This window comes from Aotus nancymaae, unplaced genomic scaffold (assembly GCF_030222135.1).
Source record: "Aotus nancymaae isolate 86718 unplaced genomic scaffold, 86718_ANA_hifiasm-v0.15.2.pri h1tg000053l, whole genome shotgun sequence".
Taxonomy (NCBI): Eukaryota; Metazoa; Chordata; class Mammalia; order Primates; family Aotidae; genus Aotus; species Aotus nancymaae.
In genome coordinates, this window is record NW_026988467.1 from 7,809,222 (window position 1) to 7,833,391 (window position 24,170).

At 55.8% G+C, this 24,170-nt stretch overlaps 1 protein-coding gene across 3 annotated transcripts in view; it reads left to right on the forward strand.

The window, feature by feature from the left end:
- PEX14 (peroxisomal biogenesis factor 14) overlaps positions 1–17,352 on the forward strand; it is a 148,224-nt gene extending 130,872 nt beyond the window's left edge. For all 3 annotated transcript variants that reach the window (XM_012473609.1, XM_012473611.3, XM_012473610.2), the window contains 5 exons: positions 6,242–6,327; positions 9,548–9,650; positions 10,864–10,961; positions 13,857–13,948; positions 16,142–17,352. In XM_012473609.1, the coding sequence (XP_012329032.1) occupies positions 6,242–6,327; positions 9,548–9,650; positions 10,864–10,961; positions 13,857–13,948; positions 16,142–16,598 (836 nt within the window). In that variant the 3' untranslated portion in view covers positions 16,599–17,352. The remainder of the gene's footprint in view (positions 1–6,241; positions 6,328–9,547; positions 9,651–10,863; positions 10,962–13,856; positions 13,949–16,141) is intronic.
- The last annotated feature ends 6,818 nt before the right edge of the window (positions 17,353–24,170 follow it).

The window sequence follows — 24,170 nt, forward strand, 5'->3', positions numbered from 1 at the left end:
TTTGAGAGCATTTTTTTCCCCTTTAGTTTAATGCTTTCTTAAGATGTTTTTGCCTACCCCAAGGTGGCAAAGATTTTCTTCTATGCTTTCTGTTTTCTTATAGAAAATTTATAGTTTTTGCTTTCTTGTTTAGGTGAGTTAATTTTCATGTATGCCATAAGGTGTGAGTCAAGGTTCATTGTTTTTCCTTTCGATATCCAGTTGTTCAGCATGACTGTTGCTGAACAGGAAAATTATCCTTTCCCCATAGAACTACTTTGGCCTCTTGGTCAAAATCAGTTGACCATGTAAGCATGGGTCTATTTCTGGACTCTTCTGAATTCTTAACAGCTTAATCAGAGTTCATTTTTTAATCTATGGAGAGGAGATATAGATATGCTCTCAGTGTCCTTCCTGCCTAAAGATGACACTGCTAATAGCATCGTAGCCCACGAGAAGTGGAAAAGATAGTCTTTCACAGGATGTACGTGTGAACGCAGGCTTTGCATTTTCCAACACGACTACCATCGGGCTATTGTGGTGCCTTTTGCCATCAGGCTGCCAGGTACTTCTGTTCAGAGCAGAGACGATCTGTTTTTGTTGCTGCTCTCTGGGCCTGTCTTTCTGCCCACTGCCAGCCATCCACGGCCATGTGCTTCAGGGCCCACCCGGCCCCCAGGCTGAAGCCAGCCCTCCTCAGCCCAGCCAGACACCCCTCCGCCCCACCTCTTCGCACATGTGCTCTCCACCTCTGTGCTGTAGCAAGCACTGATTTGGTGGGCTGGCTTTATTCCAAGACCTTACTGGGAGTGAGCCTGTCTTGTCATTTAATTTTCAGAGTGGCTTCTGAGTGAAGCTGATGGGCTAATGCGAGAAGCTAGAGACACTGCTGGATGGAGTCATGGCTCCAACCCTGATGAGCCTAGAGGGGACCTCATTGGGCTGGCCCCGTTTCTGCCACTGCCTTGCCCATGCTTGGGCTGCCAGTCCCTCAAGGACATGAGATTTCCCTCCCTCTTGTCAGCTAGCACATCACTGGAGCACATATCTTGGCAGCATGGTTTCGTGACAGCTTTCAGCTCTGTATTGCTGATGAACGTTTACTGGGTTGCAGGATTTCCATGATGTGCGTCAGTCTGTGACTTGGTGGTTTCAGGCTCAACACTGTCATCTTGTATGCACAAGTCCCGGTCCTGGGCATGTGTTCTTAGTTGCTGATGTTTTTTCTCACCTGTTAGGTGAGAATTTGGCTGGTGGAGGTATCATTAAAGAAACAATCACGTTGGTTTTGTTAGTGTTTGGTGAATAGTTGGGAGCTGTGGGGGTGCAGCTCTCCTACCTCCCCTCTCTACCATGGTGTTACCCAAACCGGAGCCTTTGCGCAGGCTGACCTCCATGGAGTCCGTCAGAGCTTAAGCTAGTTCATGGAGACCTTGGAAGGTTGAGTTTTGAAGCGCTCCACGCCGTTTGCTCTACAGCAGTTTGTCCCCTGACCTCACTGCAGCGCACAGCGCCACGGCACAGAGGCAGTCCCAGGAAGGCCCAGGTGTGCGGGATGAGGATTGCCGCCACAGACGCCCGTCTCTTCAGCCTTCACTAAGATGCCAGGGCTGTGGTACTGGTGAGGAACCCCTGCCATGCAGCTAGGGCGCAGGTCCTTCCTGCTGGGAGGTGCTGTAGACAGCTGGACTCTGAGGGAGAGTTAAGATATCTCCTGTTCTTAGGTTCTTTGGGGCTAGCAGAGCCCTGCCACCTTCAGTCAGTGCTTGATAAGAAGAGAGAAATGTCCTCGAAACCTCCTGGCTGGTGGTGGCACCAGGGTTTCTGACCCCAGGCTCGTTGCCCACTTGCTACCTCGTCTGCCTCGTCTGCAGGGCAGGCTGGTCCCTGCTTCCAGAGTGGAGACTCGAAGCATTTAACAAGCCCACTCATTGTCTGTCTTCTCTTCCCAGCTTGAGAAGAGTGACTGCCCCATCTTCGGCCCTTGTCTTTATACCTCTGGACATTCAGGGAGCCTGGCGACGGGAGGCTGTGCTCCGGGCGCCCTGCTCTCAGTTCCCTCACAGAGTCTGCACTGGACTTGGAAAAAACAGGTCCTGGGTTGGGCAGGAGAGGACTGGAGGTGGTCGTGGCTGGGAGTTTGAGCTAGTGTGGACCGTGCTGATGTTTGCAGTAGCCTGGTCTGTTACCCTCTGAGAGCCACACAGTGGGTGGGAGTCATCTCGATCCGAGTTTTTCTCTTTTTTCATTTTGCCACAAGACAGAATTGTATCACACATCTCCAAAACGAGTAAAATGGCATTTCAGCTTCTTGTCTTTATAGACTCTCTGAACTTTAGGAAAGATCATTCTGGTCCCTTTTCATTAATAATGAAAACCAGGGGGCAATAAAATGTTCTTAGTGTGAGCATGGCAGGAACGCGAGCGGTGAGGGTGAGGGGTGAGGCTACAGGACCACAGGTGTTTCTCAGGGCTGCAGGAGCGCAGAGCTCTGGAAAGTGGGGAGCTGTTGGAGGTTCCTGGTCCTCATCCTGCACGCCAGCATCTGCTCAGCCTTGGCAGCCCGAAGGGCCCCAGAGAAGGCTGCACTTCTCATGGTGGGATGTTTGCAGGCAAGCAGGGGAATTCAGCAAACTCCAGGTGCTGGTCAAGTTTTCAGCCCAGTCACAGCTGCTTTCTTGCCAGAGGCTTCATGGTATCGAGAAGTGAATATGGTATTTGGGCCGTGGGCCCCATTCTGCACTTATTCTGCCTGAGGATTTGGGCTACACAGAGGGATGTTCCGAGCATGGATGAAAGCCCTCCCGAGCAGGGACTCAGAGAGAGCGGAGGCAACAGGTCGCTTTGTCTTCACTTTTTTCTCCTGAAAATGAACTTGGACTAGATGTTACCTTTTGCTTCTGGAGTGCTGAGCAAAGCTGGCAGAATAGGGGAGACAGAAGAGACACCTGATTGGGACTCCCAGTGCCCGGCTCCTTGGGGTCAGGGTGAAAGGTCTGTCTACCTCAGTGGTCTCAGAGCTCCTTGTGTAACGAGGGTGATTTGTGTCGGGTGGGGGTATCCACCATCAGGCGAAGCAGGTTCCCTTCCCATGGCTGTTTCTCAGACACCAAGTGTCACTGCATCGCCTGGGAAGGGAGTGGGAAAGTCCTTGCCAACCATCGCACAAATCCCGGAACCCGTAAAAGAATAGATTGATAAATTTGTATAAAAACCTCTGCATGCTACAAAACGTTAGCAGAGTCAAAAGAAAAATCAAACAGAGAAGATGTTTGCGATGCAGATCACAGACAACGGGCTAATATCCCTGCTACATAAAAAGTCTCTCTAAAGTGACAAGGGAAAAGAAATCAAGTAGAAAAGCGGAGAGCGTACAGTATACCGAAAAGGAAATGCTGATGGAAACATGCTCAGTCCTCACTCACAGTGATTCAATGCAAATTAGAACTAGAGTGAACTTCTGCTTTCCTGCTGTGGTACCGGCAGGAATCTCTGCGTTTGAGTTGTGCGTTGTGTGGGTGCAGCCGTGGGGAAGCAGGCATTGTGCAGGGGCTGAGGGTGAATTATTGGCCCCGTGGAGGCAGCGTGGCAGCATTTCTCAAAACTGCAAATGCACAGGCCCTGGGACCAGCCTCTGGGAGTTCTGAGGTTCACGGGTGCGCACGTCCCCGGTGGGAGACGGCACATGTGCACGTTGTTGATGGCAGCGTGGTGTGCAGTAGTAGAAAGTTGGAAATGAGCTGAATGCCCATCAGAGGGCAGGTGGCGTGAAATACCCTGCAGCTATAGGAAACAAGATTGAGAGATGTGGAAATGCGAAGGAAGAGAAGACCTCCTGTGCCACCTTAGACGTGCGCACGAACTCTCCGGAAGGGTAAATGTGAGACCACTAATGGCTGTCGGTGGTGGGGAAGCCGTTTTGTCATGGACTGACCTGTGCTATTTGATGTGTAAACTGTATGTGTGTTACCGATTCAAAAAGTGTAAAACAGAAATGGGAGTTGGGGACTGAGGGAGAGGCCATATGTTGATTACAGTTTGGGATGGAGATTCCAGGCCTAGGACATACTGGGGAATCTGGCATGGAATCTGCAGGCAGGGAGGGAGTGTGGTGGCCAAGGAGAGACTCCAGGCCCCTCCAGGCCTGTCCTCTCTGCCCCCTGAGAGCACCATTCAGCAGCCCCGGGGGAGGGGTGTCTCTTGTCCACTCGGAGGTCTTTGCAACTTGGATTCTCCTGGTTAGCTGTGTGCCAGCAGCCACATCGTGCCCTGAACTGAAAGAAAGAATGGGCCCTCTCCTCCCCTCTGGTCATGAAACACCAGGGCATGGCAGCTACCTCTGAAAACTTATAGGCACAGGTGAGAAGTGAGGGCAGAAATCTCTCAAGCAGCAAGAGCTTCGCTGGGCCATGTTGACGCTCCATCTGAGAGTTCAGAACACTGCTGTTCTCCGCTCTTCCCCTTCCTCTTGAGTGAGCAGCACACCACAGGGCTCCTTCCGGATAACTCTCCACTGGCGCTGTGATCACCTTCCCCACTGCTCTGTGTCCCACCCACGCCCCTCCTGATGGCAGATCCCTCAGGGGGAGGCAGAGCACCCACCAGGTGGCCTGGAGATGGCAGCTCCACAGGGCCCTCCTGCGTGTCTCAGAGGATCAGATGAGGTGTGGACATGGGAGCACTTTCTGCACTGTACGTGGGAAAGTGTAAAGGTGGAAACTGCCCCCCGCCTCCGTCAACTGTAATTGCATTCAGGAGGGCACTTTGGTATGTCCCGTTCTAAAGAGAACCGGGGCCAGGCACAGTGCTGTGTGCCTGTAGTCCAGCTGTTTGGGTGGCTGAGGCGAGAGGATTCCTTGAGTCCAGGAGCTCTGGGCTGCAGTGTGCTGTGCAGATGGGGGTCTGCACTAAGTACTGCATCAATGTGGGTGACCTTCTGGAGCAGGGACCACCAGGTTGCCTAAGGAGGTTGGAAATGGAGCCAGTCAAAACTCTCATTCTGATCAGCAGTGGGACATGCCTATAAATCTCCACTGCACTCCAGCCTGGGCACCATAGCAAGAGCTCAGCTCTAAAAAGATTAATTAATTAATTAATACAAATAAAGAGAACGGGGCCAGGTGCTCTCCTCCGTGCAGACTGGCCCTCTCCACAGCAGCAGCTAGGTGGTCTCCTGGGACAGTGCTCCACTCCCTTCCTGCCCTCTGTGCTGGTCTCAGTCCCTCTCCACCTCCGTGGACCCTTGCAGCAGCCTCACCCCAGCTCTCCTGCCTCTGTGGCCCCCACTTCTGGCCACCCTCAGAGCCACCCCAGTGCTACTCTCCAGGGCCGTGGCATGCCCTGACTCCCATTGCTCATGGAAGAATATTCAGCTTCCTTGACCACACGGTCCACCCGGCCCCACCTTTCCCTCTTTCCTGCCCCACCCTGGCCTCCACTGCACCTGCAGCTTCCTTGGCTCCTGTCCACTCTCCCCAGCGCTCTGCTCTTGGGTTCTCTGCGCCACAGCAGCTCTCCTCTTCCATCAGGCCCAGGGTGCTCACCTGGTCCTCACCCACCTAGTGTCTCCCCTCTGCGCTTGCTCTCCTCCAGCCCCTAAGGGCCTTGGGGCTCCTTCAAGGCCCTGCCCACCCCTGCCCCTCTCCCCTGCCACCCCCATCCCTTTGTGATAGTTGTTCTCACTCTCTGAAGTCTTGCTTGGTCATTTGGAGACTTGTGTTTTCTCTCCCCTGGTTCCAAGTGAGAGCAGGGCCAGGAGGTTTAGTTTACCACAGTCCGCCCTGGTGCCCCCAGCCAGTGTACCACGGTCCCCCTCCCCACTTCGCTGAGGCCCTGCTTGGTTCTGCTATGGCCCCCAGCTATAGCAGGGCATATGTGGCTGTATTTATGCTCCCCCAAATGTACTCACGTTGTCCTCTCTGGATCTTGTTTCTGAGGTAGAGACCATGCTGTCGGTCTTCATATCACCTCTGCCACCTGACTCCCCAGTCTGGGCTCAGCTCACTGCTAGATACCTTACCCACAGCCTGCCGTCAGGGTTGGGTGACTGGCATCCCTCGTGTTCCAGTTGAGGCAGCAGGAACAGGAGGGGACGGAGCCGAGCTGCTGTTGTGATGATCATGTGTTGCCTTCCTGCAGCGGAGTGTCCCACTTGCTCATCGTTGGAGGCAAAGAGACTATGCCACTGAGGCCCGTGTACCAGTCCCCACCCGGGGAAGGATGCCATCTGCCCCTTCTAACCCTCCTCCTCTTCCGCCCGCAGGCCCCGCAGGCTCCCGATGGCGAGACTACGGCGCCCTGGCCATCATCATGGCAGGCATTGCATTTGGCTTTCACCAACTCTACAAGGTGAGTCTCCCCCAACAGCCGTGGGTGCTGTGCCCCTGCTGCCCTGTGGCATTCAACCCCTTTCACTGGCTCCTGGGTGGAGGCACTGCCGTGCTCTGCCCTGGAGCTGCTTGGCAGCGAGTGGCTGTGATAGAGGTCGGGGTTCATGGCTGGATTGAGGTCCTGCCCCCCTCTTCTCCAGTGCTCAGCATGCGCCACCCAGTTCTCTGCTTGCAGAGGCATTGTCAGGTTGTCCCTTGCCAGCCTGTGCCAGCCACTTAGAGTAGTGCCTGCACGGGAAAGCTGTGCAGGAAGTTTTGAGACACAGAAATACATGATGGCAAAGAGCATGACACTGGGCCAGCTGCTGCCGAGCCCTGCCCTGCCCCTCAGGGGCTTGGTGAGCACAGGCTCTGGTCTCATCTGTAAGATGGGGATAACAGTCCCCACCTCACGAGATTGTCACGAAGACCCAGAGAGTCAGTGCTCCCTTGTAGAGGCTCAGAGCCATGCCTGGCACATGGAAGTGCTTTATATACCATTGTCCCGTGTGGCATTTAAGAGCAGCAGAAACTCTGTCTCTATCAATAAAATACAAAAGTTAGCGGGCATGGTAGTGTGCATCTGTAGTTCCAGCTATACTTGGGAGGCTGAGGTGGGAGGATCACTTGGGCTTGGGAGGCAGAGGTTGCAGTGAGCTGAGATCACACTACTGCCCATCAGCCTGGGTGACAGAGGGAGACCCTGTCTCAATTTCAAAAACAAAACAACCCAGGCACAGTGGCTCACGCCTGTAATCCCAGGACTTTGGGAGGCTGAGGTGGGCAGATCACTTGAGGTCAGGACTTTGAGATCAGTGTGGCCAAAAGGTGAAATCCTATCTCTTCTGAAAATACAAAAATTAGCCAGTGTCATGGCATGCACCTGTAATCCCAGCCACTCAGGAGGCGGAGGCAGGAGAATCGCTTGAACCCGAGAGGTGGAGGTTGCAGCAAGCCTGCAGTGAGCCAAGATTGTGCCACTGCACCCCAGCCTGGGTGATGGAGCGAGGCTCTGTCTCAAACAAACAATCAAAACAGAACAAAAACGCATTCTGGGATCTGGAACTTCTCTGAACTGGTGCCCCCTTCAAATCGCTGACTGCATACAAGCACCAGGAAGTATGCAACACTAACGCAGAATCCTCAAATGAATGCCTGGCCGTCCTGAGCCGTAGGCACTGTCACATGGCCACCTATGGCGGGCCTGTGGCCTGACGGGATCGGGAGGGCAGCTCGCAGCTCACCTTGGTGTGGGCAGTCACCGGAGCTGCCACCCATAGTGTCGATGAAGCTGTGGCCTCTCTGCTCTGCTTTAAAGAAGAAAAGAAACGCTGCAATATCAGTCACAATGGTAACGAGAATTTCTAAAACATCTGCTCAGTTTCTTGAAATTAAAAAAAAAAAAAAAAAGAAATGGTAAGAAGCCCTCATCTTGCTTTACAGGCACGTGAAGACTTCAGCTCGGGCAGCGCGTCTGCTCCTTCCCTTCGGACTTCTGAGCTCAGAAATGGAGTATTTAGTTGGTTACAGACGCACACATGAGAATTTTTTTTTTTCCGAGACAGAGTCTAGCTATGTTGCCCAGGCTGGAGTGTAGTGGCGCTCTATCTCAGCTCACTGCAACCTCTGCCTCCTGGGTTCAAGTGATTCTCCTGCCTCAGCTTCCCGAGTGGCTGAGATTACAGGTGTCCGCCATCATGCCTGGCTAATTTTTGTATTTTTAGTGGAGTTGGGGTTTCGTTGTGTTGGCCAGGCTGGTCTCGAACTCCTGACCTCATGATCCACCCGCCTCGGCCTCCCAAAGTGCTGAGATTACAAGTGTGAGCCACCACACCCACCTGAGAATTCTTTACCTTTCATATTGAGGACATTTCATCCTGAAGTGTAGGGCTACTTATGATGAGTTTTGGCTCAGTTGTGGGTAATAGCTCACGCTGTGGTTGAAAAGCACTTTGCAAAATAGAAAATGCGTCTATACGTGTGCTACTGAAGAATGATCTTCACTTAGGAGTCACTCTGGAAATGAGTTCCCACAAACCCCTTGCAAGAGACCTTCTTTTCCTTTCCCCGTACAGAAACTGTAATGGAGAAGTTTCCAACCTCCTTCCTATCTGGGCCCAGATGGATTAAGAACCAAAGTTCTCCCTGGGCGGCTCCTGCCAGGCCTGTGCTGCGTTGCCTCTGGCAGTGCCCGTTGAAGTGGGCAGCCGGTCTCACTCTCCTCACCTGGGGAGCTTTGTTTTTACGTCCTGAGTAGCTGGATGTCAGTGCACATGTTCCTACATGCAGCTGTCCCTGCAGGCCCCACCACCCACCTCCATCCTCCACACCCTCACCTCCAAGGCAACCAAGAACACCCGTTGCCAGCCATGCCCTGCCCGCCTCCTTCCTGAACTGCCCCCTAGCGTCCCTGGTTCTAGGCCCCTGTGAGGGATGGCCCGGTTTCTTTTTCACCAGAGCCAGTTTCTTCTGGTCCTGCGCCCTCCTCTCCCTCTGCCCTGTATTTCAGTTCTGGGAAACTCAACTTCTTTTGACTCTTACATGAAGGAAGTTTGTTCCGACGATTCAGGCTTAATTCAGAAAAAGACGGAGGTGACCTCTTCAGCAGCCCCAAGCACTCATGTCATCCCCTGGCGAGAGAACGAGGGTCCCAGAAATGTGCTGTTGCTTTTCCTTTAGTTTCTCCAGTCATTTTTGTTGATTAATTTTACTCGTTTGTTTCCAAATAGGTGATTCATTCACAGGTTCAAAATGTTCACGATCTAGGAGAATGTGCCTGGAGGAGCTCCCCCACCTCCTCTGCCTCCCGGAGGCTCCGGCAGTGTCTGTTGCTCGTGTGTCCATCCACAGTTATATCTTACAACTTTGACAGTAGAGTTTAAAACTTGGTGTTACAGAAATAGTTTAGCATCATTAAGAAAAGTAAATAAAGGACCCAGAAAGTTCCCATCACGGCAGTTCCAGTTGACTCTCCCTGTCCACGTTCCCTCCTGGTCCTTGTCCTTATTCAGGCAGAATTTTTACGTGGTTGTAACCGCAGTCTCATAACTTTTTCAAATATCTTGTTCATTTATGGTGTTTACTTAGGGTTTCCAAAACCCGGGGATGACAGGGAGAAAGCTGGGCGGCAGAATTTGAGAGCTGGTTGGAGGATAACCCCGGGTCCATGTGCATTCCTTACCCTGTCCCGCTTCTTGCAGAAATACCTGCTCCCCCTCATCCTGGGCGGCCGAGAGGACAGGAAGCAGCTGGAGAGGATGGAGGCCAGTCTCTCTGAGCTGAGTGGCAGCGTGGCCCAGACAGGTAAAGATTAATGACTCCATCAAGTCACCCCTCACAGCCTTCTCCGGGCAGCCCCTTCTCTGCCCCTCCCCTCTCCCTCCGTCTCCACTCTATGTGGTGACTTCATTTATCTGCTCTGAGAATCTGTTCACATTTGCAAATGAAGCCGCCGTCATTTCGGTTTAATTTGAAATTGCTTGTTTACTGTCGGCGTGGCCTCAATTAATTATGTTTTTACGGAAAGGCTCCCAACCTCAGAATATTAATAAGGGGAATAAAATGACAGCCTTTCTAAGGGCTGTAAAGTTCATTTTTAATTTCTGCTTCTCTGAGGTTTTCAGGGGGGTTTTCAGTGATTTTCCCCCTTCCCTCTAAGACTCCACTGTGGGGTCAAGAGAGTCTGTAATTACTGTGGCTCCCGGGACCCCGGCCACCTCCCCTGTTATCGACTCAACAGGGCTCGCATTCATTACCCGGTGCCCCAGTGATGGCCCAGATTAGCTGGGACCTGTCTCGCCAGAGGTGGCTTCTCTTCTTTATAAACTTGTTTACTAGACGGCAGCTCTGAATCTAAAAACCAGAGTGAGGCCAACGATAGAGCCACCTGTCCCAGGCAGGAGTCTGTGTCCCTCGGGGGCACGTTTGTGAAGCTCACAGAAACCCTCTGATGTGTCCGTCCTGCTGGCATCTGCTCCTGTGAAGCTGACATTGGTGGCAACAAGGCCCCGAGGGGTCACAGGACACCGGGGAGTTGAGCAGGCAGCCTGGGGTCGGGTGGGGAGGGCAGGAAGGAACAGTGGGAAACAAGACGTGAGCCACTCCTGGATGTGAATGTGGTGGGGACCCGAGATGCGTCTCTCCCAGGATTGGAGACTCCCTGAGTCTCACAAGGACACTGAGGCCCAGGAGATGAAGGACGCAGGCACCAGAGAAGCCGAGAGAAGCTCAGCAAATCATAGCCAGCTCTAATTAGAGGGGAGAGGTTCTGGACGGATATACTGTTGACCATGGACAACTGCACAATGGAAAGATAAAGTGGAAATACTAGAGGTTAGATGCAGTGCAGGCAGATCACCCAGAGTGCAGATAAATTAGATGGATTGCAGGGGCTGGGGGTGTCTGCAGATAAATTAGATGGAGCCGGAACACGGGCAGCTCCTAGGTGTGCGGACCGCGCTCGGGGAACGTCTGCGCCTGTGAATTTACCAGCAGCGTGACTGCTTTCTCCTCGCAGTGACTCAGTTACAAACCACCCTCGCCTCCGTCCAGGAGCTGCTGATTCAGCAGCAGCAGAAGATCCAGGAGCTCGCCCATGAGCTGGCCGCTGCCAAGGTACCTGTCTCTGCCCCGCAGGGCCCTCCAGGCCCAGTCCGTCCCACGTGCCCTTCACTCTTGTCCTTTGGGCCCAGCTTGCTCCCAAGGGCTTCCTCCCCGTCTCACGGTGGTTACACGGCTGCAGCCGACACTGCTTTTTCTCTCCTTGTAGAGACAGGAGGCCATTGCTGGGCAGTCAGTGTGACATTTAACCGCCGAGGCCATCCTTTCTCTCTCTGTGTCACCTCCCAGCAGGAGGAAGGAAAATCCACCTGCTGCCTGTGGACGTCTCATGGCAGCCATATCCCTGCAGCTGGAGGCTTTCTGTGTAGGCGTGGGATGGCCTCCACCCATAAGTTAGTTTGCAGGTCACAGCATGGCCAGGAGGGGTTCTGGAACAGACAAGGAGAAGCGAGTTGCATTCAGTTCACCAGCACCAGCCCCGTCCACACTGCAGCGCAGCAGGCAGGTTCTCTAGACCTGGGTTTCACGGGTTCCGGCAACCCTAGGGAGCCACGGCCAACTCCCGAGGCAATGTCCACGCCTCACTGCCCAAGTCCAGGGTCAGGCTGCTTAGGTTATGATCTTGGTCCTGCCACTCGTTAGCTGTGTGGCCACAGGCAAGTTACTTAACCTCTCTGAGTCTTAGTTTCCTCATCTGTAAAATGGAGCCATAATGGTATCTGCTTCGTGGGGCTGTTCACGGGCTCAGAGGGTGCCTGGCTCCAGCCGGCTTGCAGGATTGCAGGCCTGGGTTCTGTGGGTGGGTAACAGGGGTCATCCCTGAGGTGGTGTCAGACAGATGGGGCCCGGGAGACTGTGGCCTGCTGGCTCCACAGCACCCACTGGCTCCTCTCTCTGCCCCTTGCCCTGCAGCTCTGTGGCCAGCAGGCAGTGCTTCCTAGCTGCTCCCACCACCCAGGCTGTGGAGAGTCCCATCCCAAGTTGCTCACCCAGGGAAAGCCACTCCCAGTGCATGGCTAGGCTTGAGCCAGTGCTCAAATCTTCTGCATTTAAAAAACCCACTAAAATGGCAATCTTTGCATTTTCCATGGAGTCTGGGGTGTCTCTTGTGAGAGGGTCATAGGAATCTTCCTCCAGACATCCAACCCACACACAGAGGTGCCGCCTGCCCTTGCTCCTGGGGCGGCTTCGGATGCTGGTGGCCACTTCCAGCCACTGTGCAATGCATGTTCTCCGAGGGTGGCTGGTCAATAAAGCACCAGGAAACCTAGTGCTGGGCCTGCCTGCTCTCCTGGGTCAGGTCATCTAGTGCTGGGCCTGCCTGCTCTCCTGGGTCAGGTCATCTAGTGCTGGGCCTGCCTGCTCTCCTGGGTCAGGTCATCTTTTGGGTCCATGGTCTGCCTGTGACCAGAAGCCATTCCGGAAATTGGAAAACTGTTTTCAGGCCTTACGCATGAGATTAAGAGCACATTGTGTTGAAGAAGAAGTGGGGGCCTGGGATGTGCTTGGCGATGAGGGGTGTTGGGCCCTCAGAGGTCCTCTAGCTGGCTCTGCTGCTGCTGTCCCTGGCCTGCCCCAGCTTTCTCTCCCAAGCTGTGTGGCCACCGGCTTGGCATCTAAACTCGTATGTGTGAGGACTTCGGTTACCCCGTTAAACCAAAGACCCAGAGCTGTGTTTTCTCAGCTGTAATGTAAGTTTTTATATCTGGCTTCCAAACTCCTACTGGAGCACTGTAAAAAATTAAAAAGAAGAGCTTTAAGTAATTAAAAAACCTACATAAAACTGAAGGCTATGAGTTTTCTACAACTGTTTTTTAAAGAGACTGGCTAAAAAGCCCCAGATGTCAGATTTTATTTCTAAATCCTGGCATCTGGCAGCATATGCGTTTGGAAATCTGAGTCCTTTGTAGGCCGGTGAGTGGAAATTGCTCCCTTGTTAATGGGCTGCTGTAGCTTTCAAGGTCTCAGAGAAGCCAGAACAGTGGCTCCTGGGTCCTTCCTGTCTGGTGGTCTGGAGTGGGAACCCTGAGGGGCTGTGTCCGAGGGTGGCGGGTGGGTGACACACACTCACTCTCAGACTGGACTGCCCGGGTTTTCCTTCCTGAGACCTATAGGCCCTCCGAGGGACTTCTCCCTGCAAAGGCGTGCCAGCTGGGCTGCTTGCTGGGGCGACCCACAGCAGCCCCCACCCCACGTCAGGCGCCAGGCCTCCATAAGCCAGCCCAGCGGCCCGCAGCTGGGAACAGCCAGGGAACGTCCCCTCTGCCTGCCTTGGGGGAACAGTGTCAGGAGAGCTGAAATATTAATCTGTGCACTGAGAGACAACCTGGGGTGGCCTTCAGCCTGGATGAGGTGGGCCTCACACGGAGGCCTCATGTGGAATTGTCCTCTGTGCACATGCCACAAGCAGGTGGCTGCCGGCAGCTCCCATTTGGGGACCTCTGGTCTGGCTGTCCCCTTCCCCGTCTATACCAGCAGATTTGCCAGAAGTCAGATGTAGTTTTGTGAAGTTTATTTGGAAAACAGTGTTACCCTCAAAGGGGAAGGGTGTGTGTGGAAGGATGGGTTTGTCAGAGACGATGGCTGTTTCGTCTTTCCACCCCGGGCCATCTTCAGTCACAGACATCACAGCACTCACACTGCACCCGCACGCCTCCTTAAGTCTCTAAAAGATGCCACAACACCATGACGTCACCTAAAAACATGTAATGATTCCTTAAGTCATCAGATGTCCAAACAGAGTCGTGGGAATGTTTAAGGATGTTGTCATCTGAACAGAGATGTGGCAGACAGGCCCTCGAATGGGCAGTGGCAGAACCTTCCCCAGGTTCCCCAGAACAGACAGAGCGCCCCACCTGCTGCCCCTCCCCAGGTCCTCCTGCAGCCGCAGGCCCCGCCCATGCCACCAGGGGCCCACCCTGAGCCTTACTCCCTGTGCTCTGTTTTCAGGCCACCACGTCCACCAACTGGATCCTGGAGTCCCAGAATATCAACGAACTCAAGTCCGAAATTAACTCCTTGAAAGGGCTTCTTTTGAATCGGTAGGAGGCAGGGATGGGGACCCTGTTCTGGTTGGGCCTGGAAACGGGGACTGGGAGCTCCGGGGCTTGTCTGAGGCATGGGAGGGGCATGGCCCCCAACCCTACCCCTAAGGACCCCATCTGTCTGGGTGACTCAGGCACTGGGTTTGGAACCTTTTGAGGTTCTATTTTCCTTCCCCAGTTGACCCCCGCTCCACTCCAGAGGTGACGGTCTGTGCCACAAGAGTTTTGAAATATGCAGTTTCCAGACCTGTCAAGACCTGGTCAGGGACAGCTTGAGCCAAAAAGCAGGGCCCTTGGAGCAGAGGAGAACCTCCTGGGTGGCTCCTCCTCCTTCCTGAGCCCCAGGTGACCACTCAGTGACAGGTTTGTCCCAGGGAAAGTCCCTTCGGGGGTGGAGGAGTCTCTGCGCTTTGTATTTGGAAGGGTTCCACGACTGAAGACATGGGCAGAAGCAGGCCCTGCCCCCCCAGCTTCTTGGTTGTCCCCCTGTTGTCCCTCGGCAGTGACAGCACATGGTCACCAGTGCAGCCTCGGAGGTAGGGTGACCAACTTGTTCTGCTTTGCCTGGGATTGTCCTGGTTTATTTATTTTTATTTATTTATTTATTTTGAGACGGAGTCTCACTCTGTTGCCCAGGCTGCAGTGCAGTGGCACGACCTTGGCTTACTGCAACCTCTGCCTCCCGGGTTCAAGCAATTCTGCCTCAGCCTCCTAAGTAGCTGGGACTACAGGCACCCACCAGCCCGCCCAGCTAATTTTTTGTATTTTTAGTAGAGGCAGGATTTTGCAATATTGGCCACGCTGGTATTGAACGCCTGACCTCAGGTGATACACCCGCCTTGGCCTCCCAAAGTGCTGGGATTACAGGCGTGAGCCACCACGCCTGACCTGTTCTGGTTTTTTAAAACTGAAAGTCCAGTGTCCAGGAGCCACTCTGTCCTGGGAGCCTCGACGGTGGGCTGTCCTCCTGGGCTGATGCCCTGGGGGGGCCTTGTGTGGGGTTTCCTTGTTTCCCTGCTGGGCTGGGTTTGGTGGTTGCTGGGTGAGTGGGGTGGTGCAGGGTAGGCTCTTCACTAGGGTCTGGGATGGGGTGCGGAGGGTTCTTGCCGCTCCAGCCGGAAGACCCCATTTTCCAAGCAACTTCCTGGTGCTCCCTGAGGAAAAAAGCATTTCCTGGAGGAGGTGTGGCCACTCGGAGAGGGGCCAGAGCATTGTCATTAGGAGAGACCCTCCATTTCCCTAACCTGGATCAGTGCCTGAAGGCTGGGGATGCAGGGCAGGCGGCGGGTGACCGTGGAGCCGAGAAAACTGCACGCAGAATGTCTTGTTAGCGTTTAGGATGCTGATGAATAAAGCAGGCCTTGGTGTGTGCCCTACTCAAGCGGGGTCTGAGGCGGGAGAGCTGTGTCTAAGGCCCCTGCTGGGGGGACAGCCTGTGGGCCTGGCTTTGTCCTGGTTCAGGCAGAGATGGGCTGGCCTGTTGGAGAGCTCTGTCTCTGAGCTGCTGCCAAGTGGACCTGACCTCCAGGTCCCTCCTGGAATTGGCTTTGGTCTGGGCTGGCTGCTGGCCCAGGAAGGGAATACGGGGCAGAAGGGAGAGCTGGCTCCTCCCCGTGGAAAGTGTTGCGCTCAGAGGTTTTCCAGCAAAGGGCGCCACCACCGCCCTTTTGCTTCTCATGTGTCCGACCCCCAGCAATGGCCGGGGTCCCTGCCTCCACCTTTTGCTCAGGCCATAGACAAGTCGGGACTGTGGCTCAGGTGTCTGGGGTCCCCAGTCGTAGCCTTTTTAGGCTTCTCCCCACCCTGTCCCTCTCTTGGCCACTGGAGTGGAGGCAGGGACGGTGCTGAGGATCGGGAGGAAGCAGGCTCTTGTGTGCCAGGCAGGCCCCACCTGGCTTCCAGCAGCTGTCCAGGCAGGTGGGCCTCGCCAGGGCGGGTGTCCTGGGGGACCCTGGGCTGTCTGTGGGGGCACAGGGCACTTCTGGCATCTATCTCAGCTACAGGATCTCCAGCCGGCCAGGACGCTTTGCTCCTGAAAGGAGGGGAGGGAGGGCTCCGTCCTGTCCCTTGCCAGGTGGCCCTGGGGAAGCAGCTCACTGTCTTGGAGCCCTTGGGGATGAGGGAAGGTGTAACCCTTTGAGGGAAGGAGTTTTGACTGCTGCCACCAACCTTTCCTGCTTCTCCCGCCAGGCGGCAGTTCCCTCCGTCTCCATCAGCCCCGAAGATCCCCTCCTGGCAGATTCCAGTCAAGTCCCCGTCACCCTCCAGCCCTGCGGCCGTGAACCACCACAGCAGCAGCGACATTTCACCTGTCAGCAACGAGTCCACGTCGTCCTCGCCTGGGAAGGAGGGCCACAGCCCCGAGGGCTCCACAGTCACCTACCACCTGCTGGGCCCCCCAGAGGAAGGTGAGGGAGTGGTGGACGTCAAGGGCCAGGTTCGGATGGAGGTGCAGGGCGAGGAGGAGAAGAGGGAGGACAAGGAGGACGAGGAGGATGAGGAGGACGACGACGTGAGCCACGTGGATGAGGAGGACTGCCTGGGGGTGCAGAGGGAGGACCGTCGGGGCGGGGACGGGCAGATCAACGAGCAGGTGGAGAAGCTGCGGCGGCCCGAGGGTGCCAGCAACGAGAGCGAGCGGGACTAGGGCCACGCCCGCCTCCAGCCCTGAGGATGGCGTCCAGTGTGCTGGTGCGTGCCCACACCCTGCCTCCCGCTCTGGTCCTGGGAGGGCAGCTTGGAGCCCAGGTAGGGGACAGAGCTGTCCTCAGCTGCACTGCAGCATGGCAGCAGCGTGAAAAGTCACTTTTCTGTCCACCTGGCCTCTTCTCGCCTGGCCACTAGCCCCAGCCCCAGCCCCAGTGGCCTTCAGCTTTGATCTCAAGTCAGGCTGAAGGCAGTGAAGCCTCAGGGCTCAAACCCCTGCCCAGCCCCCTCTCCCGGACAGACGCCTTGTCCAGGATGTGTGTGCTGAGTGTCTTGACTACCGTGACACCACGCATGGCCAGAGCTAGTGTCCCTACTCTCTCCCGACTCCTCAGTGGAGGAGGCGCTGCGGTCCCTCTGGTGTCTGCCGTCCCCTCTCTCCCTGGGCCCAGCCCTGGACCCCTCAGGTGCCTGTCTCCAGCCCCAGCTCCCCCCGTGCCCCGTCGTCCTCCCAGACAAATGTAACCACGCTGCGCTTCTGATGCCCTCGCTTGCCGTGTAGTGATTCAGCTAATCCCATGGCGAGACGGGCGCTCACTCCCTCGGAGGAGCCAGGCACGGGGCCTTCCTGACCAACAGCCAGCTCTGTCCTTCCCCCCAAGAAACACATGTTCATTTGTGTGATCATGTATAGACCTCAGAACGGAAGATAGGACTGTATATAATTGTAATAAATACCAGTTGCCACTATTTAATTTCTGCCTGCGGCTCCCTGTCTCCTCACAGCACCCGGGCCCCGGGCCATCTCAGCGCAGGCTCCAGCGGGTGAAGTGTGGGTGAGGGCCCACGGGCAGCTCATGCCCTTCCCCGAGGCAGTTCCCACGCTGCTCAGCCAGAAGCAGAGGGCCTTGTTCCTTGTCCGGTGGCTGCCAGAGGGCGACACTTTGCTGACCGCGGGAGGAGCAGGGACCTCGTGTGACTGTATATAGACCTTACGCGGAGCGAGGAGCTCTCCTCCCTGAAATGGACGAGCGCTTCCGGGGTGGGGGGCGTGTGGCGCCCTCCGTCTCCTCCGGCTCTTACCCTCCCAGTCCCGATCTCTACTTCACAGAGCATTTGGCTAACACCAGAAGAGCGGAGCCATGTGCTTCTCGATGGGTGCTCCTGTTCCCTCCAGCCCCCAAGGGTCAGGACCAGGCTGGTGGGCCGCAGACGCCGTGATGTCCATGTGCCTGTGTGGACACAACGGCTTCGGAAATAGGAAGGCCTGGGTAGCCCTGCAGGTGGGGCCTCCGTGCACCCGCCCTGTCCTGGGAGGGAGGAGGCCACGCAGTTGGGCTGAGACTTGGCTTAGGGGCTGTTTTGCTTTCAGCCCCTGCAGCAAACCCTTCTTAACGCTGGGACCACAGGGCCCGCTGAAGTGACCCGGCCCTGAAGTCCCCAGGCCCAGGCTGCCCCTACCCACTGGAGGGTCCCCAGGCACAGGTCCACCTCCACCCACTGGAGAGTCCCTGGGACTGGCCTGCCCCCACCCGCTGGAGAGACCCTGGGGGGTCATCCCCACCCACTGGAGGGTTCCCAGGACCGGGCCGCCCCCACCTGCTGGAGGGTCCAGCCCCAGTCTGGTTTCTGGCCTTCGGGGTTGTGTCTTTCATGCTTGTCACCTCGAAGGACACTCCTGCAGCTCCTGTTTCCAGCCACGTGTTCCCTGGGGACAAGCAGAGCCCAGTTCCGAGTCACACTGGCTTGTTCTCCCTTTTTTCCCAGCCTCCTTACTGTCCCTGAAGAAGCATGTGTCTCAGTTCCCAGGGGCTGCCACCCTCGCCTGGACGAGGGGGTCCTGCCTGCCAGGCCCCAAGAGTCCCTGCGTCTGGGAGCAGACAGGTGGGCCAGGCCTCAGCCAGCCCTGGGTACAGTGACTGCCCATTTCCCCCGCTGGGCCCTGCTGGGCCGCAGGCCTGCATCGTGGGTGCGTCGCTTCCCAAGGAGTCCCGATCCCGTGCCATTTGCTGCCCATTGGTCATTGTAACTTTTTAGAGGACCCTCCCAGAGACGAGAGGTCAGGTACTGTGGGAGGGAAGGGAAGCCAAGGCTGTGGAGTCGGTGCCGTGGAAGTGAAGTGCCAGCTCCCCGGCTCCATTTCCCCCTGGAGAGCTGGGGCCACCAAGAGAGGGATTCCCTGGGGTGGGGGCCACGGAGGCCTCATGGGGCGAGCGCGCTCCAGCCTGTGGGGTCAGTGGGCCAGCACATCCCTGAGGCTCTAGTGCGGAGGAGAAAGAGACAGAAACCTGGGCCCGGAGGCCTTTTGCCCTGTGGGTCCTGAGCACCGAATTCGGCTTTTGAGGACAGAGAGTCTGGCGTGATTTCAGGGAGAGAAAAACCCCTCCCCAAAACGGCAGGAGTGCTGCCTAATAAAGTCAGCTGCTGGACCAGGGAAAACAGCCCTTTGAAAAAAAAGCCTTTCATTAGAAAAATAATGCATTTCATCCAAATAAGGTAAAAATATTCGGAATGGGGCAGAAGTAAGCAGCAGGCAGCGCCTGTCAGGCCCTTTCTGGAAGGGAGAAGATTATTAAACTCAATTACAATGTATTTTTATAGAGTGTCTTTTAGGAAGGAACCAGCCCCGTGCTCGGAGGCCGAGGGACAGCTGCCCTGACCTCACCGTGGACCAGCTCCCTCGTTCCCGGGGTCTGTCCTGGCTCCTCTGGTGACTTGCTGGTTCTGCCTTGGGCAGGAGCATCTTGTTTGGGAAGGACAGGGGACCTCCCTTGATGTTTGCGACACGCAGGAGCAGGCCAGGAGGCAGGGGAGTTGCCTTCGGGGGTTGGTAGGGCCTCCGCCACCAGGGGCTGCCCCATCCTTCAAAAGCCAGGGATCCCAGAGCCAGCCCCGTCCCAGGACCCCCGCTGGGACAGGGAGAGCCTGGGTTGGTGGAAGGGGCTGCTGAGTTCGTACCCACAGGTGAGATATGCAGCAAAGCCGACCCGAACAGAAGGGGACAGAGATGAGAGATGCGAGAAGCCACCACCTGCCCATCGGCTCCCTGTGTGCCAGAGTCTCTTTCCTTCTTTCTTTCTGTTTCTAATAAAATGCATCTGAGCAAGCTGTGTTCATCCTTCAGGGCCCTCCCACCCAGGTAGAGGTGGGAGAATTTTCTAGAAGTTTTCGTTTCTGCCCTCCCCACTTCAACCCAGCCTGGAGCGCGAAAGGCGCTGGGGCTCCGGCCTGGGCCCAGACCCCTCCCTCTCTAGGCGACCACCCTGCCAATACCCCAGAGCCCAAGCAGGGGCCATTCTCCAAGGGTCAGACAGCTCCATCCCCAGCAGTTGACTGAATGCATCTGTTTGTTTAAAATGGTTTCTGCCCAGGTCCCAAAGAAGAGGTCAGAGACTCCAGACAGGGCAGGCACGAAGGCGCCAGTGAGACCCCCATGCAGGTGGGGGGGTTCCAGCCTCAGATGACGTGCTGGGGTAGCACCCAGGTAGGCCTTGAGGGCCCGGCCGCTCTTCCTGCCCCTGCTCCTTTGCTGTGCACAGGGACTTCCCACCCAGGGCCAGGGCTGGCCGGGGGAGCCACACCTGAGCTGGCACGTGCTGACTTGCTGTGCGCACGCGTGTGGCCCCCTCACACTCACGCAGGGCCCAGTGGGGCCTGGTCCTCTGTGAGAGGTCCCCCTCCCCTTCCCCCACACCTGCCCACACAGGCCACAGCTCAGACCACAGCCCTCAGGCACTCTCTTTAATGCAAAACAGTTCTGAAATCTCGCCTGGCATTGAGGGATGACCTTACCTGCATCAGGAACAAACCTTAATAATTTACTTTCATCGAGCACTTTAAAGTTTGTGTTCTCCTAGAAGAGGAAATGAGATAGATGTACTGTATGTAAGAAGCATGCCTGAAACCTTTTCTTGCTCCATGACAGATACTAGAACCTTCTTTTTTTTTTGAGATGGAGTCTCGCTCTGTCGCCCAGGCTGGAGTGCAGTAGCACAATCTTGGCTCATTGCAACCTTCACCTTCCGGGTTCAAGCGATTCTCCTGCCTCAGCCTCCTGAGTAGCTGGGAATACAGGCGCCAGCCACCACACCTGGCTACTTTTTTGGTATTTTAAGTAGAGACAGGGTGTCACCATGTTGGTCAGGCTGGTCTCAAACTCCTGACCTCAGGTGATCCGCCCACCTCAGCCTCAAGTGCTGGGATTATAGGCGTGAGCCACTGCACCTGGCCAGGACCTTCTTTAAAGTCATGGCTTTAAACACCACTGTGACACTCCGGGCCTAGATTCGTTATAGACCGAGAGGGAGGAGCAGCATCAGGGAGGCTCTGGGCAGGGCGGTTCTTTCTTGGAGAACCCTGCCTCCCTCCAGTGGTGTGGAGCGTGGGGCTTACCGGAGGCCAAGCCACTGGGTCCGGCTTCTGCAGCGCTGGCTGTGGGCCTCCTGGGAGCCGATTCCTGCCTGACTTGCCCCAGAGGGTGCTGAGGCACTTCCCAGCAAGGGTGGCCGGGGCCTGGCTCCTTCATTCTCAAACAAGGCCCTGGGATTCCAGCCCTTTGGAGGGCCCTGCTGCCAGCCCTGGCCCTAGGCCAATGCCACCTGTGCAGCTGGGGTTACCTCCTGTGACAGTGGATCGACAACTGGCCTTTGCCCAGCAGCCTGGTATGCTGCCCAGAGAGAGAGAGTTGCCTGTTGCTGTGTCCAGGCTGGGGCAAGGCTGCTTGGTGAGTGCCAAGGCCCGGCACCCGCGGATGACTCAGGCTGCTGGTAGCGCCCCTGCTGGGCCAGGTCTGTGGGAGGTGGGCAGGTCCCTGAGCTCAGCCCTGAGCCTGTGTGGCGGGTTCTGGCCCTTTCCAAGAGGTTACAAAACTCTTGAATTTGCCCCAGTTTGGGTGTAGGAGCATCACACACCACAGCTAATTAAATCCCAGAAGGAAAACATGCTTTACTGCATTTCCTACTGAGTCCAACAAGCCACAGGGAGTGCCATGGGCCCGGGGCCTGGCCCCACCCGAAGCCGCAGGCCCCCTCCCGGCTCTGAGGGGGTGGTCTGAGAGTGGGCACACATGCCTGGTGGGGGTGTGGGCTTCTCTCCACCCTCTGGGGCAGGGCCTGGGATGTGGTACCCCGGGCTGGCCTGGGTGCAGCGTCCTGCGGCCCTGAGATGCCTCTGAGAGGTCCCTGAGTCCCCGTGCCCCTTCCCTGGCTGGACTCGAGGCCCTGCCTGTCGTGAGGCTAGTTCAGCCCTGGGTGAGGCCTGCCGAGGTCCATCCAGGCCCAGAAGACCAGGGGGCAGTTTTGGGGTCTGGCCGAGGGCAGCAAATCGACCTGAGTCCCCATCCTCCCTCCCCTGGGCCCCAGGAGTCAGTGCTGCCCCAGAGAGCTGCCCACCGTGCCGGGGCCTAGAGGGAGCCCTGAGTCCCCATCCTCCCTCCCCTGGGCCCCAGGAGTCAGTGCTGCCCCAGAGAGCTGCCCACCGTGCCGGGGCCTAGAGGGAGCCCTGTGGCCGCACCAAGCTGGTCGGGGCTTGGCTCCCTGCCTCGCTTCAGGCCCCACGGGAGGCCCACCAGGGCCTGGGAAGCTCCAATAATGGTTTTAATTTGTTGAACTTGTGTTTTATCCCATAAATTAGTCACTGTTTTATTTAACAGAATCAAGATATCCACAAACAATAGGCGAGTTCCAACTTGAACATTTTAATAAGACAGAAAAAAGTATATATTTTCGTGTCTGTTACAAACATATTTATGTAAATAGCCTGTGGGCCGCGTTCCAGGAGGAAAGAAGAAAGGGAGTGCCCGCGTGCTGGGGCTGGGCTGGAGACGTACTTCTGCGGTGGGAAATGATATGGGCCTGGGCGCTGTGGGCTGAGGCCACTACCCTGCTGTCCCTGGTCCCTGGTGCCTGGCCGGCTGGTGCCAGGCTCAGTGAGGGACATGTACGCTTTGGTCACCGAACCTCTCCAGCCCCCTGAAGTCTGCCTGTTTCCTCGTCGTGAAAGTGGATGTGACATCCCTGTGGTTGGGGTGTGACAAACCAGTAAGACTCGTCATCGTGGAAGAACGTGGCAGGCCCTGCACATGTCCTCTCCTCAAGGCCCCAGGAAGCTCCAGACACCTGGAGGCTGGACACTGGACTCCGGGCAGGGCTGCCAAGGTGATTCCCATGATGTGGTGTTGTGAGAAGCCGGCCACCAGTTGGAAGTGTCAGGGCAAACTCCTGGAGCGCCTGGGAGGCCTGCACTCCAAGCCAGGCCTGGTGGGCACTCTGGCCACTGTGCTTCCAAGGGAGCCAACCGTGGTGCCACCAGGGCTGGCAGCTCAGGCTCTGGGTCGGTGGCTACGAACCCAGGAATTATCAGCCCCCTCTGGCTCTGCCACCCGGTGCTCCAGGCAGGAGCCGTGCCAGCATCCGGATTGGATCCGGGTACGCGCCGTTCCCAGCCTGGGCAGGTCCCTGCAGGAAGGAGGAAGGAGCCGAGGGAGGAGGCAGGAGGGTGGCCCTGCCAACGCCGGCCCAGCAGCCCAGCAGAAGAGAGGGTTGGCTGGGGTGGGTGTCCTGGGAGGCCACAGAGCCTTTTTCCTACCCCCCAGGCCTTGGTGTCAGATGGCTCTGCCTGAAGTTGGCTCCTGAACCCCAAGTGGGGACTTCAGGCAAGGCTGGGGAAGAGGCCACCCTTCTGGCCAGGCCAGGCCTGAGCCCCCTATCTCTGTCCCCAGTAGTCTGGGAGAACCTGGCCTCATGCCTAGAGACAGACTGGTCTGTTCCCCCCTTTTCCTGTCAGGGTCCAAGGGTTCCCAACTCCGCCCCCCTCACCCTACCGGTCTAGCTGGGTCACGGATGCTTTTAAAAATAAAAGATAACTTGATTTTTTTTCCAGTTTTTATTGAGTGAAAATGTCAAACCTTGCATCAGTCATGCAAAAAAAAAAAAAAAAATCAAATAAATAAAACACATATATTAAATTTCTAATAGCACTAAATTCAAGTGGAAAAATATTCAGTTCTTGATAACCAGGTGCCGAGGAGACCAGATTCAAGTAATCAGAGCACACGCTGTTCAGTTCGGGTTTCACGGTCTGCAGTTTTTTGTCTCAAAACCTCTCTCTATATCTCTATATATCTATATATGTATATACATATAGATATATACACACACATATGTGCATACATGTTATTTTATATTTATATATATACACATACATAGTTATAAAACATTAAAAAGAGCATTGGTGGATCAAGCATTGTCTTCCCCACAGAAAGAAAATAAAACAAAAATTACACGTTAAAATTCAAAATGAGCTAGCAATGGCTTATAGTCCTAGTGTGCAATATGAAGGTTACAGAAGGCTAGACTGCGCACCGTCGGCATCTTCTTTTTTTCTTCCTTTTTTTAGTTTGATTTTGCTACATTGAAAACGTGTGTGTGTGTGTGTGTGTGTGTGTGTGTGTGTGTGTCTGTGTGTGTTTTCCTTTACAAAACTCCTTCCACAGGCGCCCGGGGCCTGTGGCTGGTCACGGTTTGGGCAGATGCTCACAGCAGCATGCGGTGCCCACAGAGTTCAGGGGGCTCTG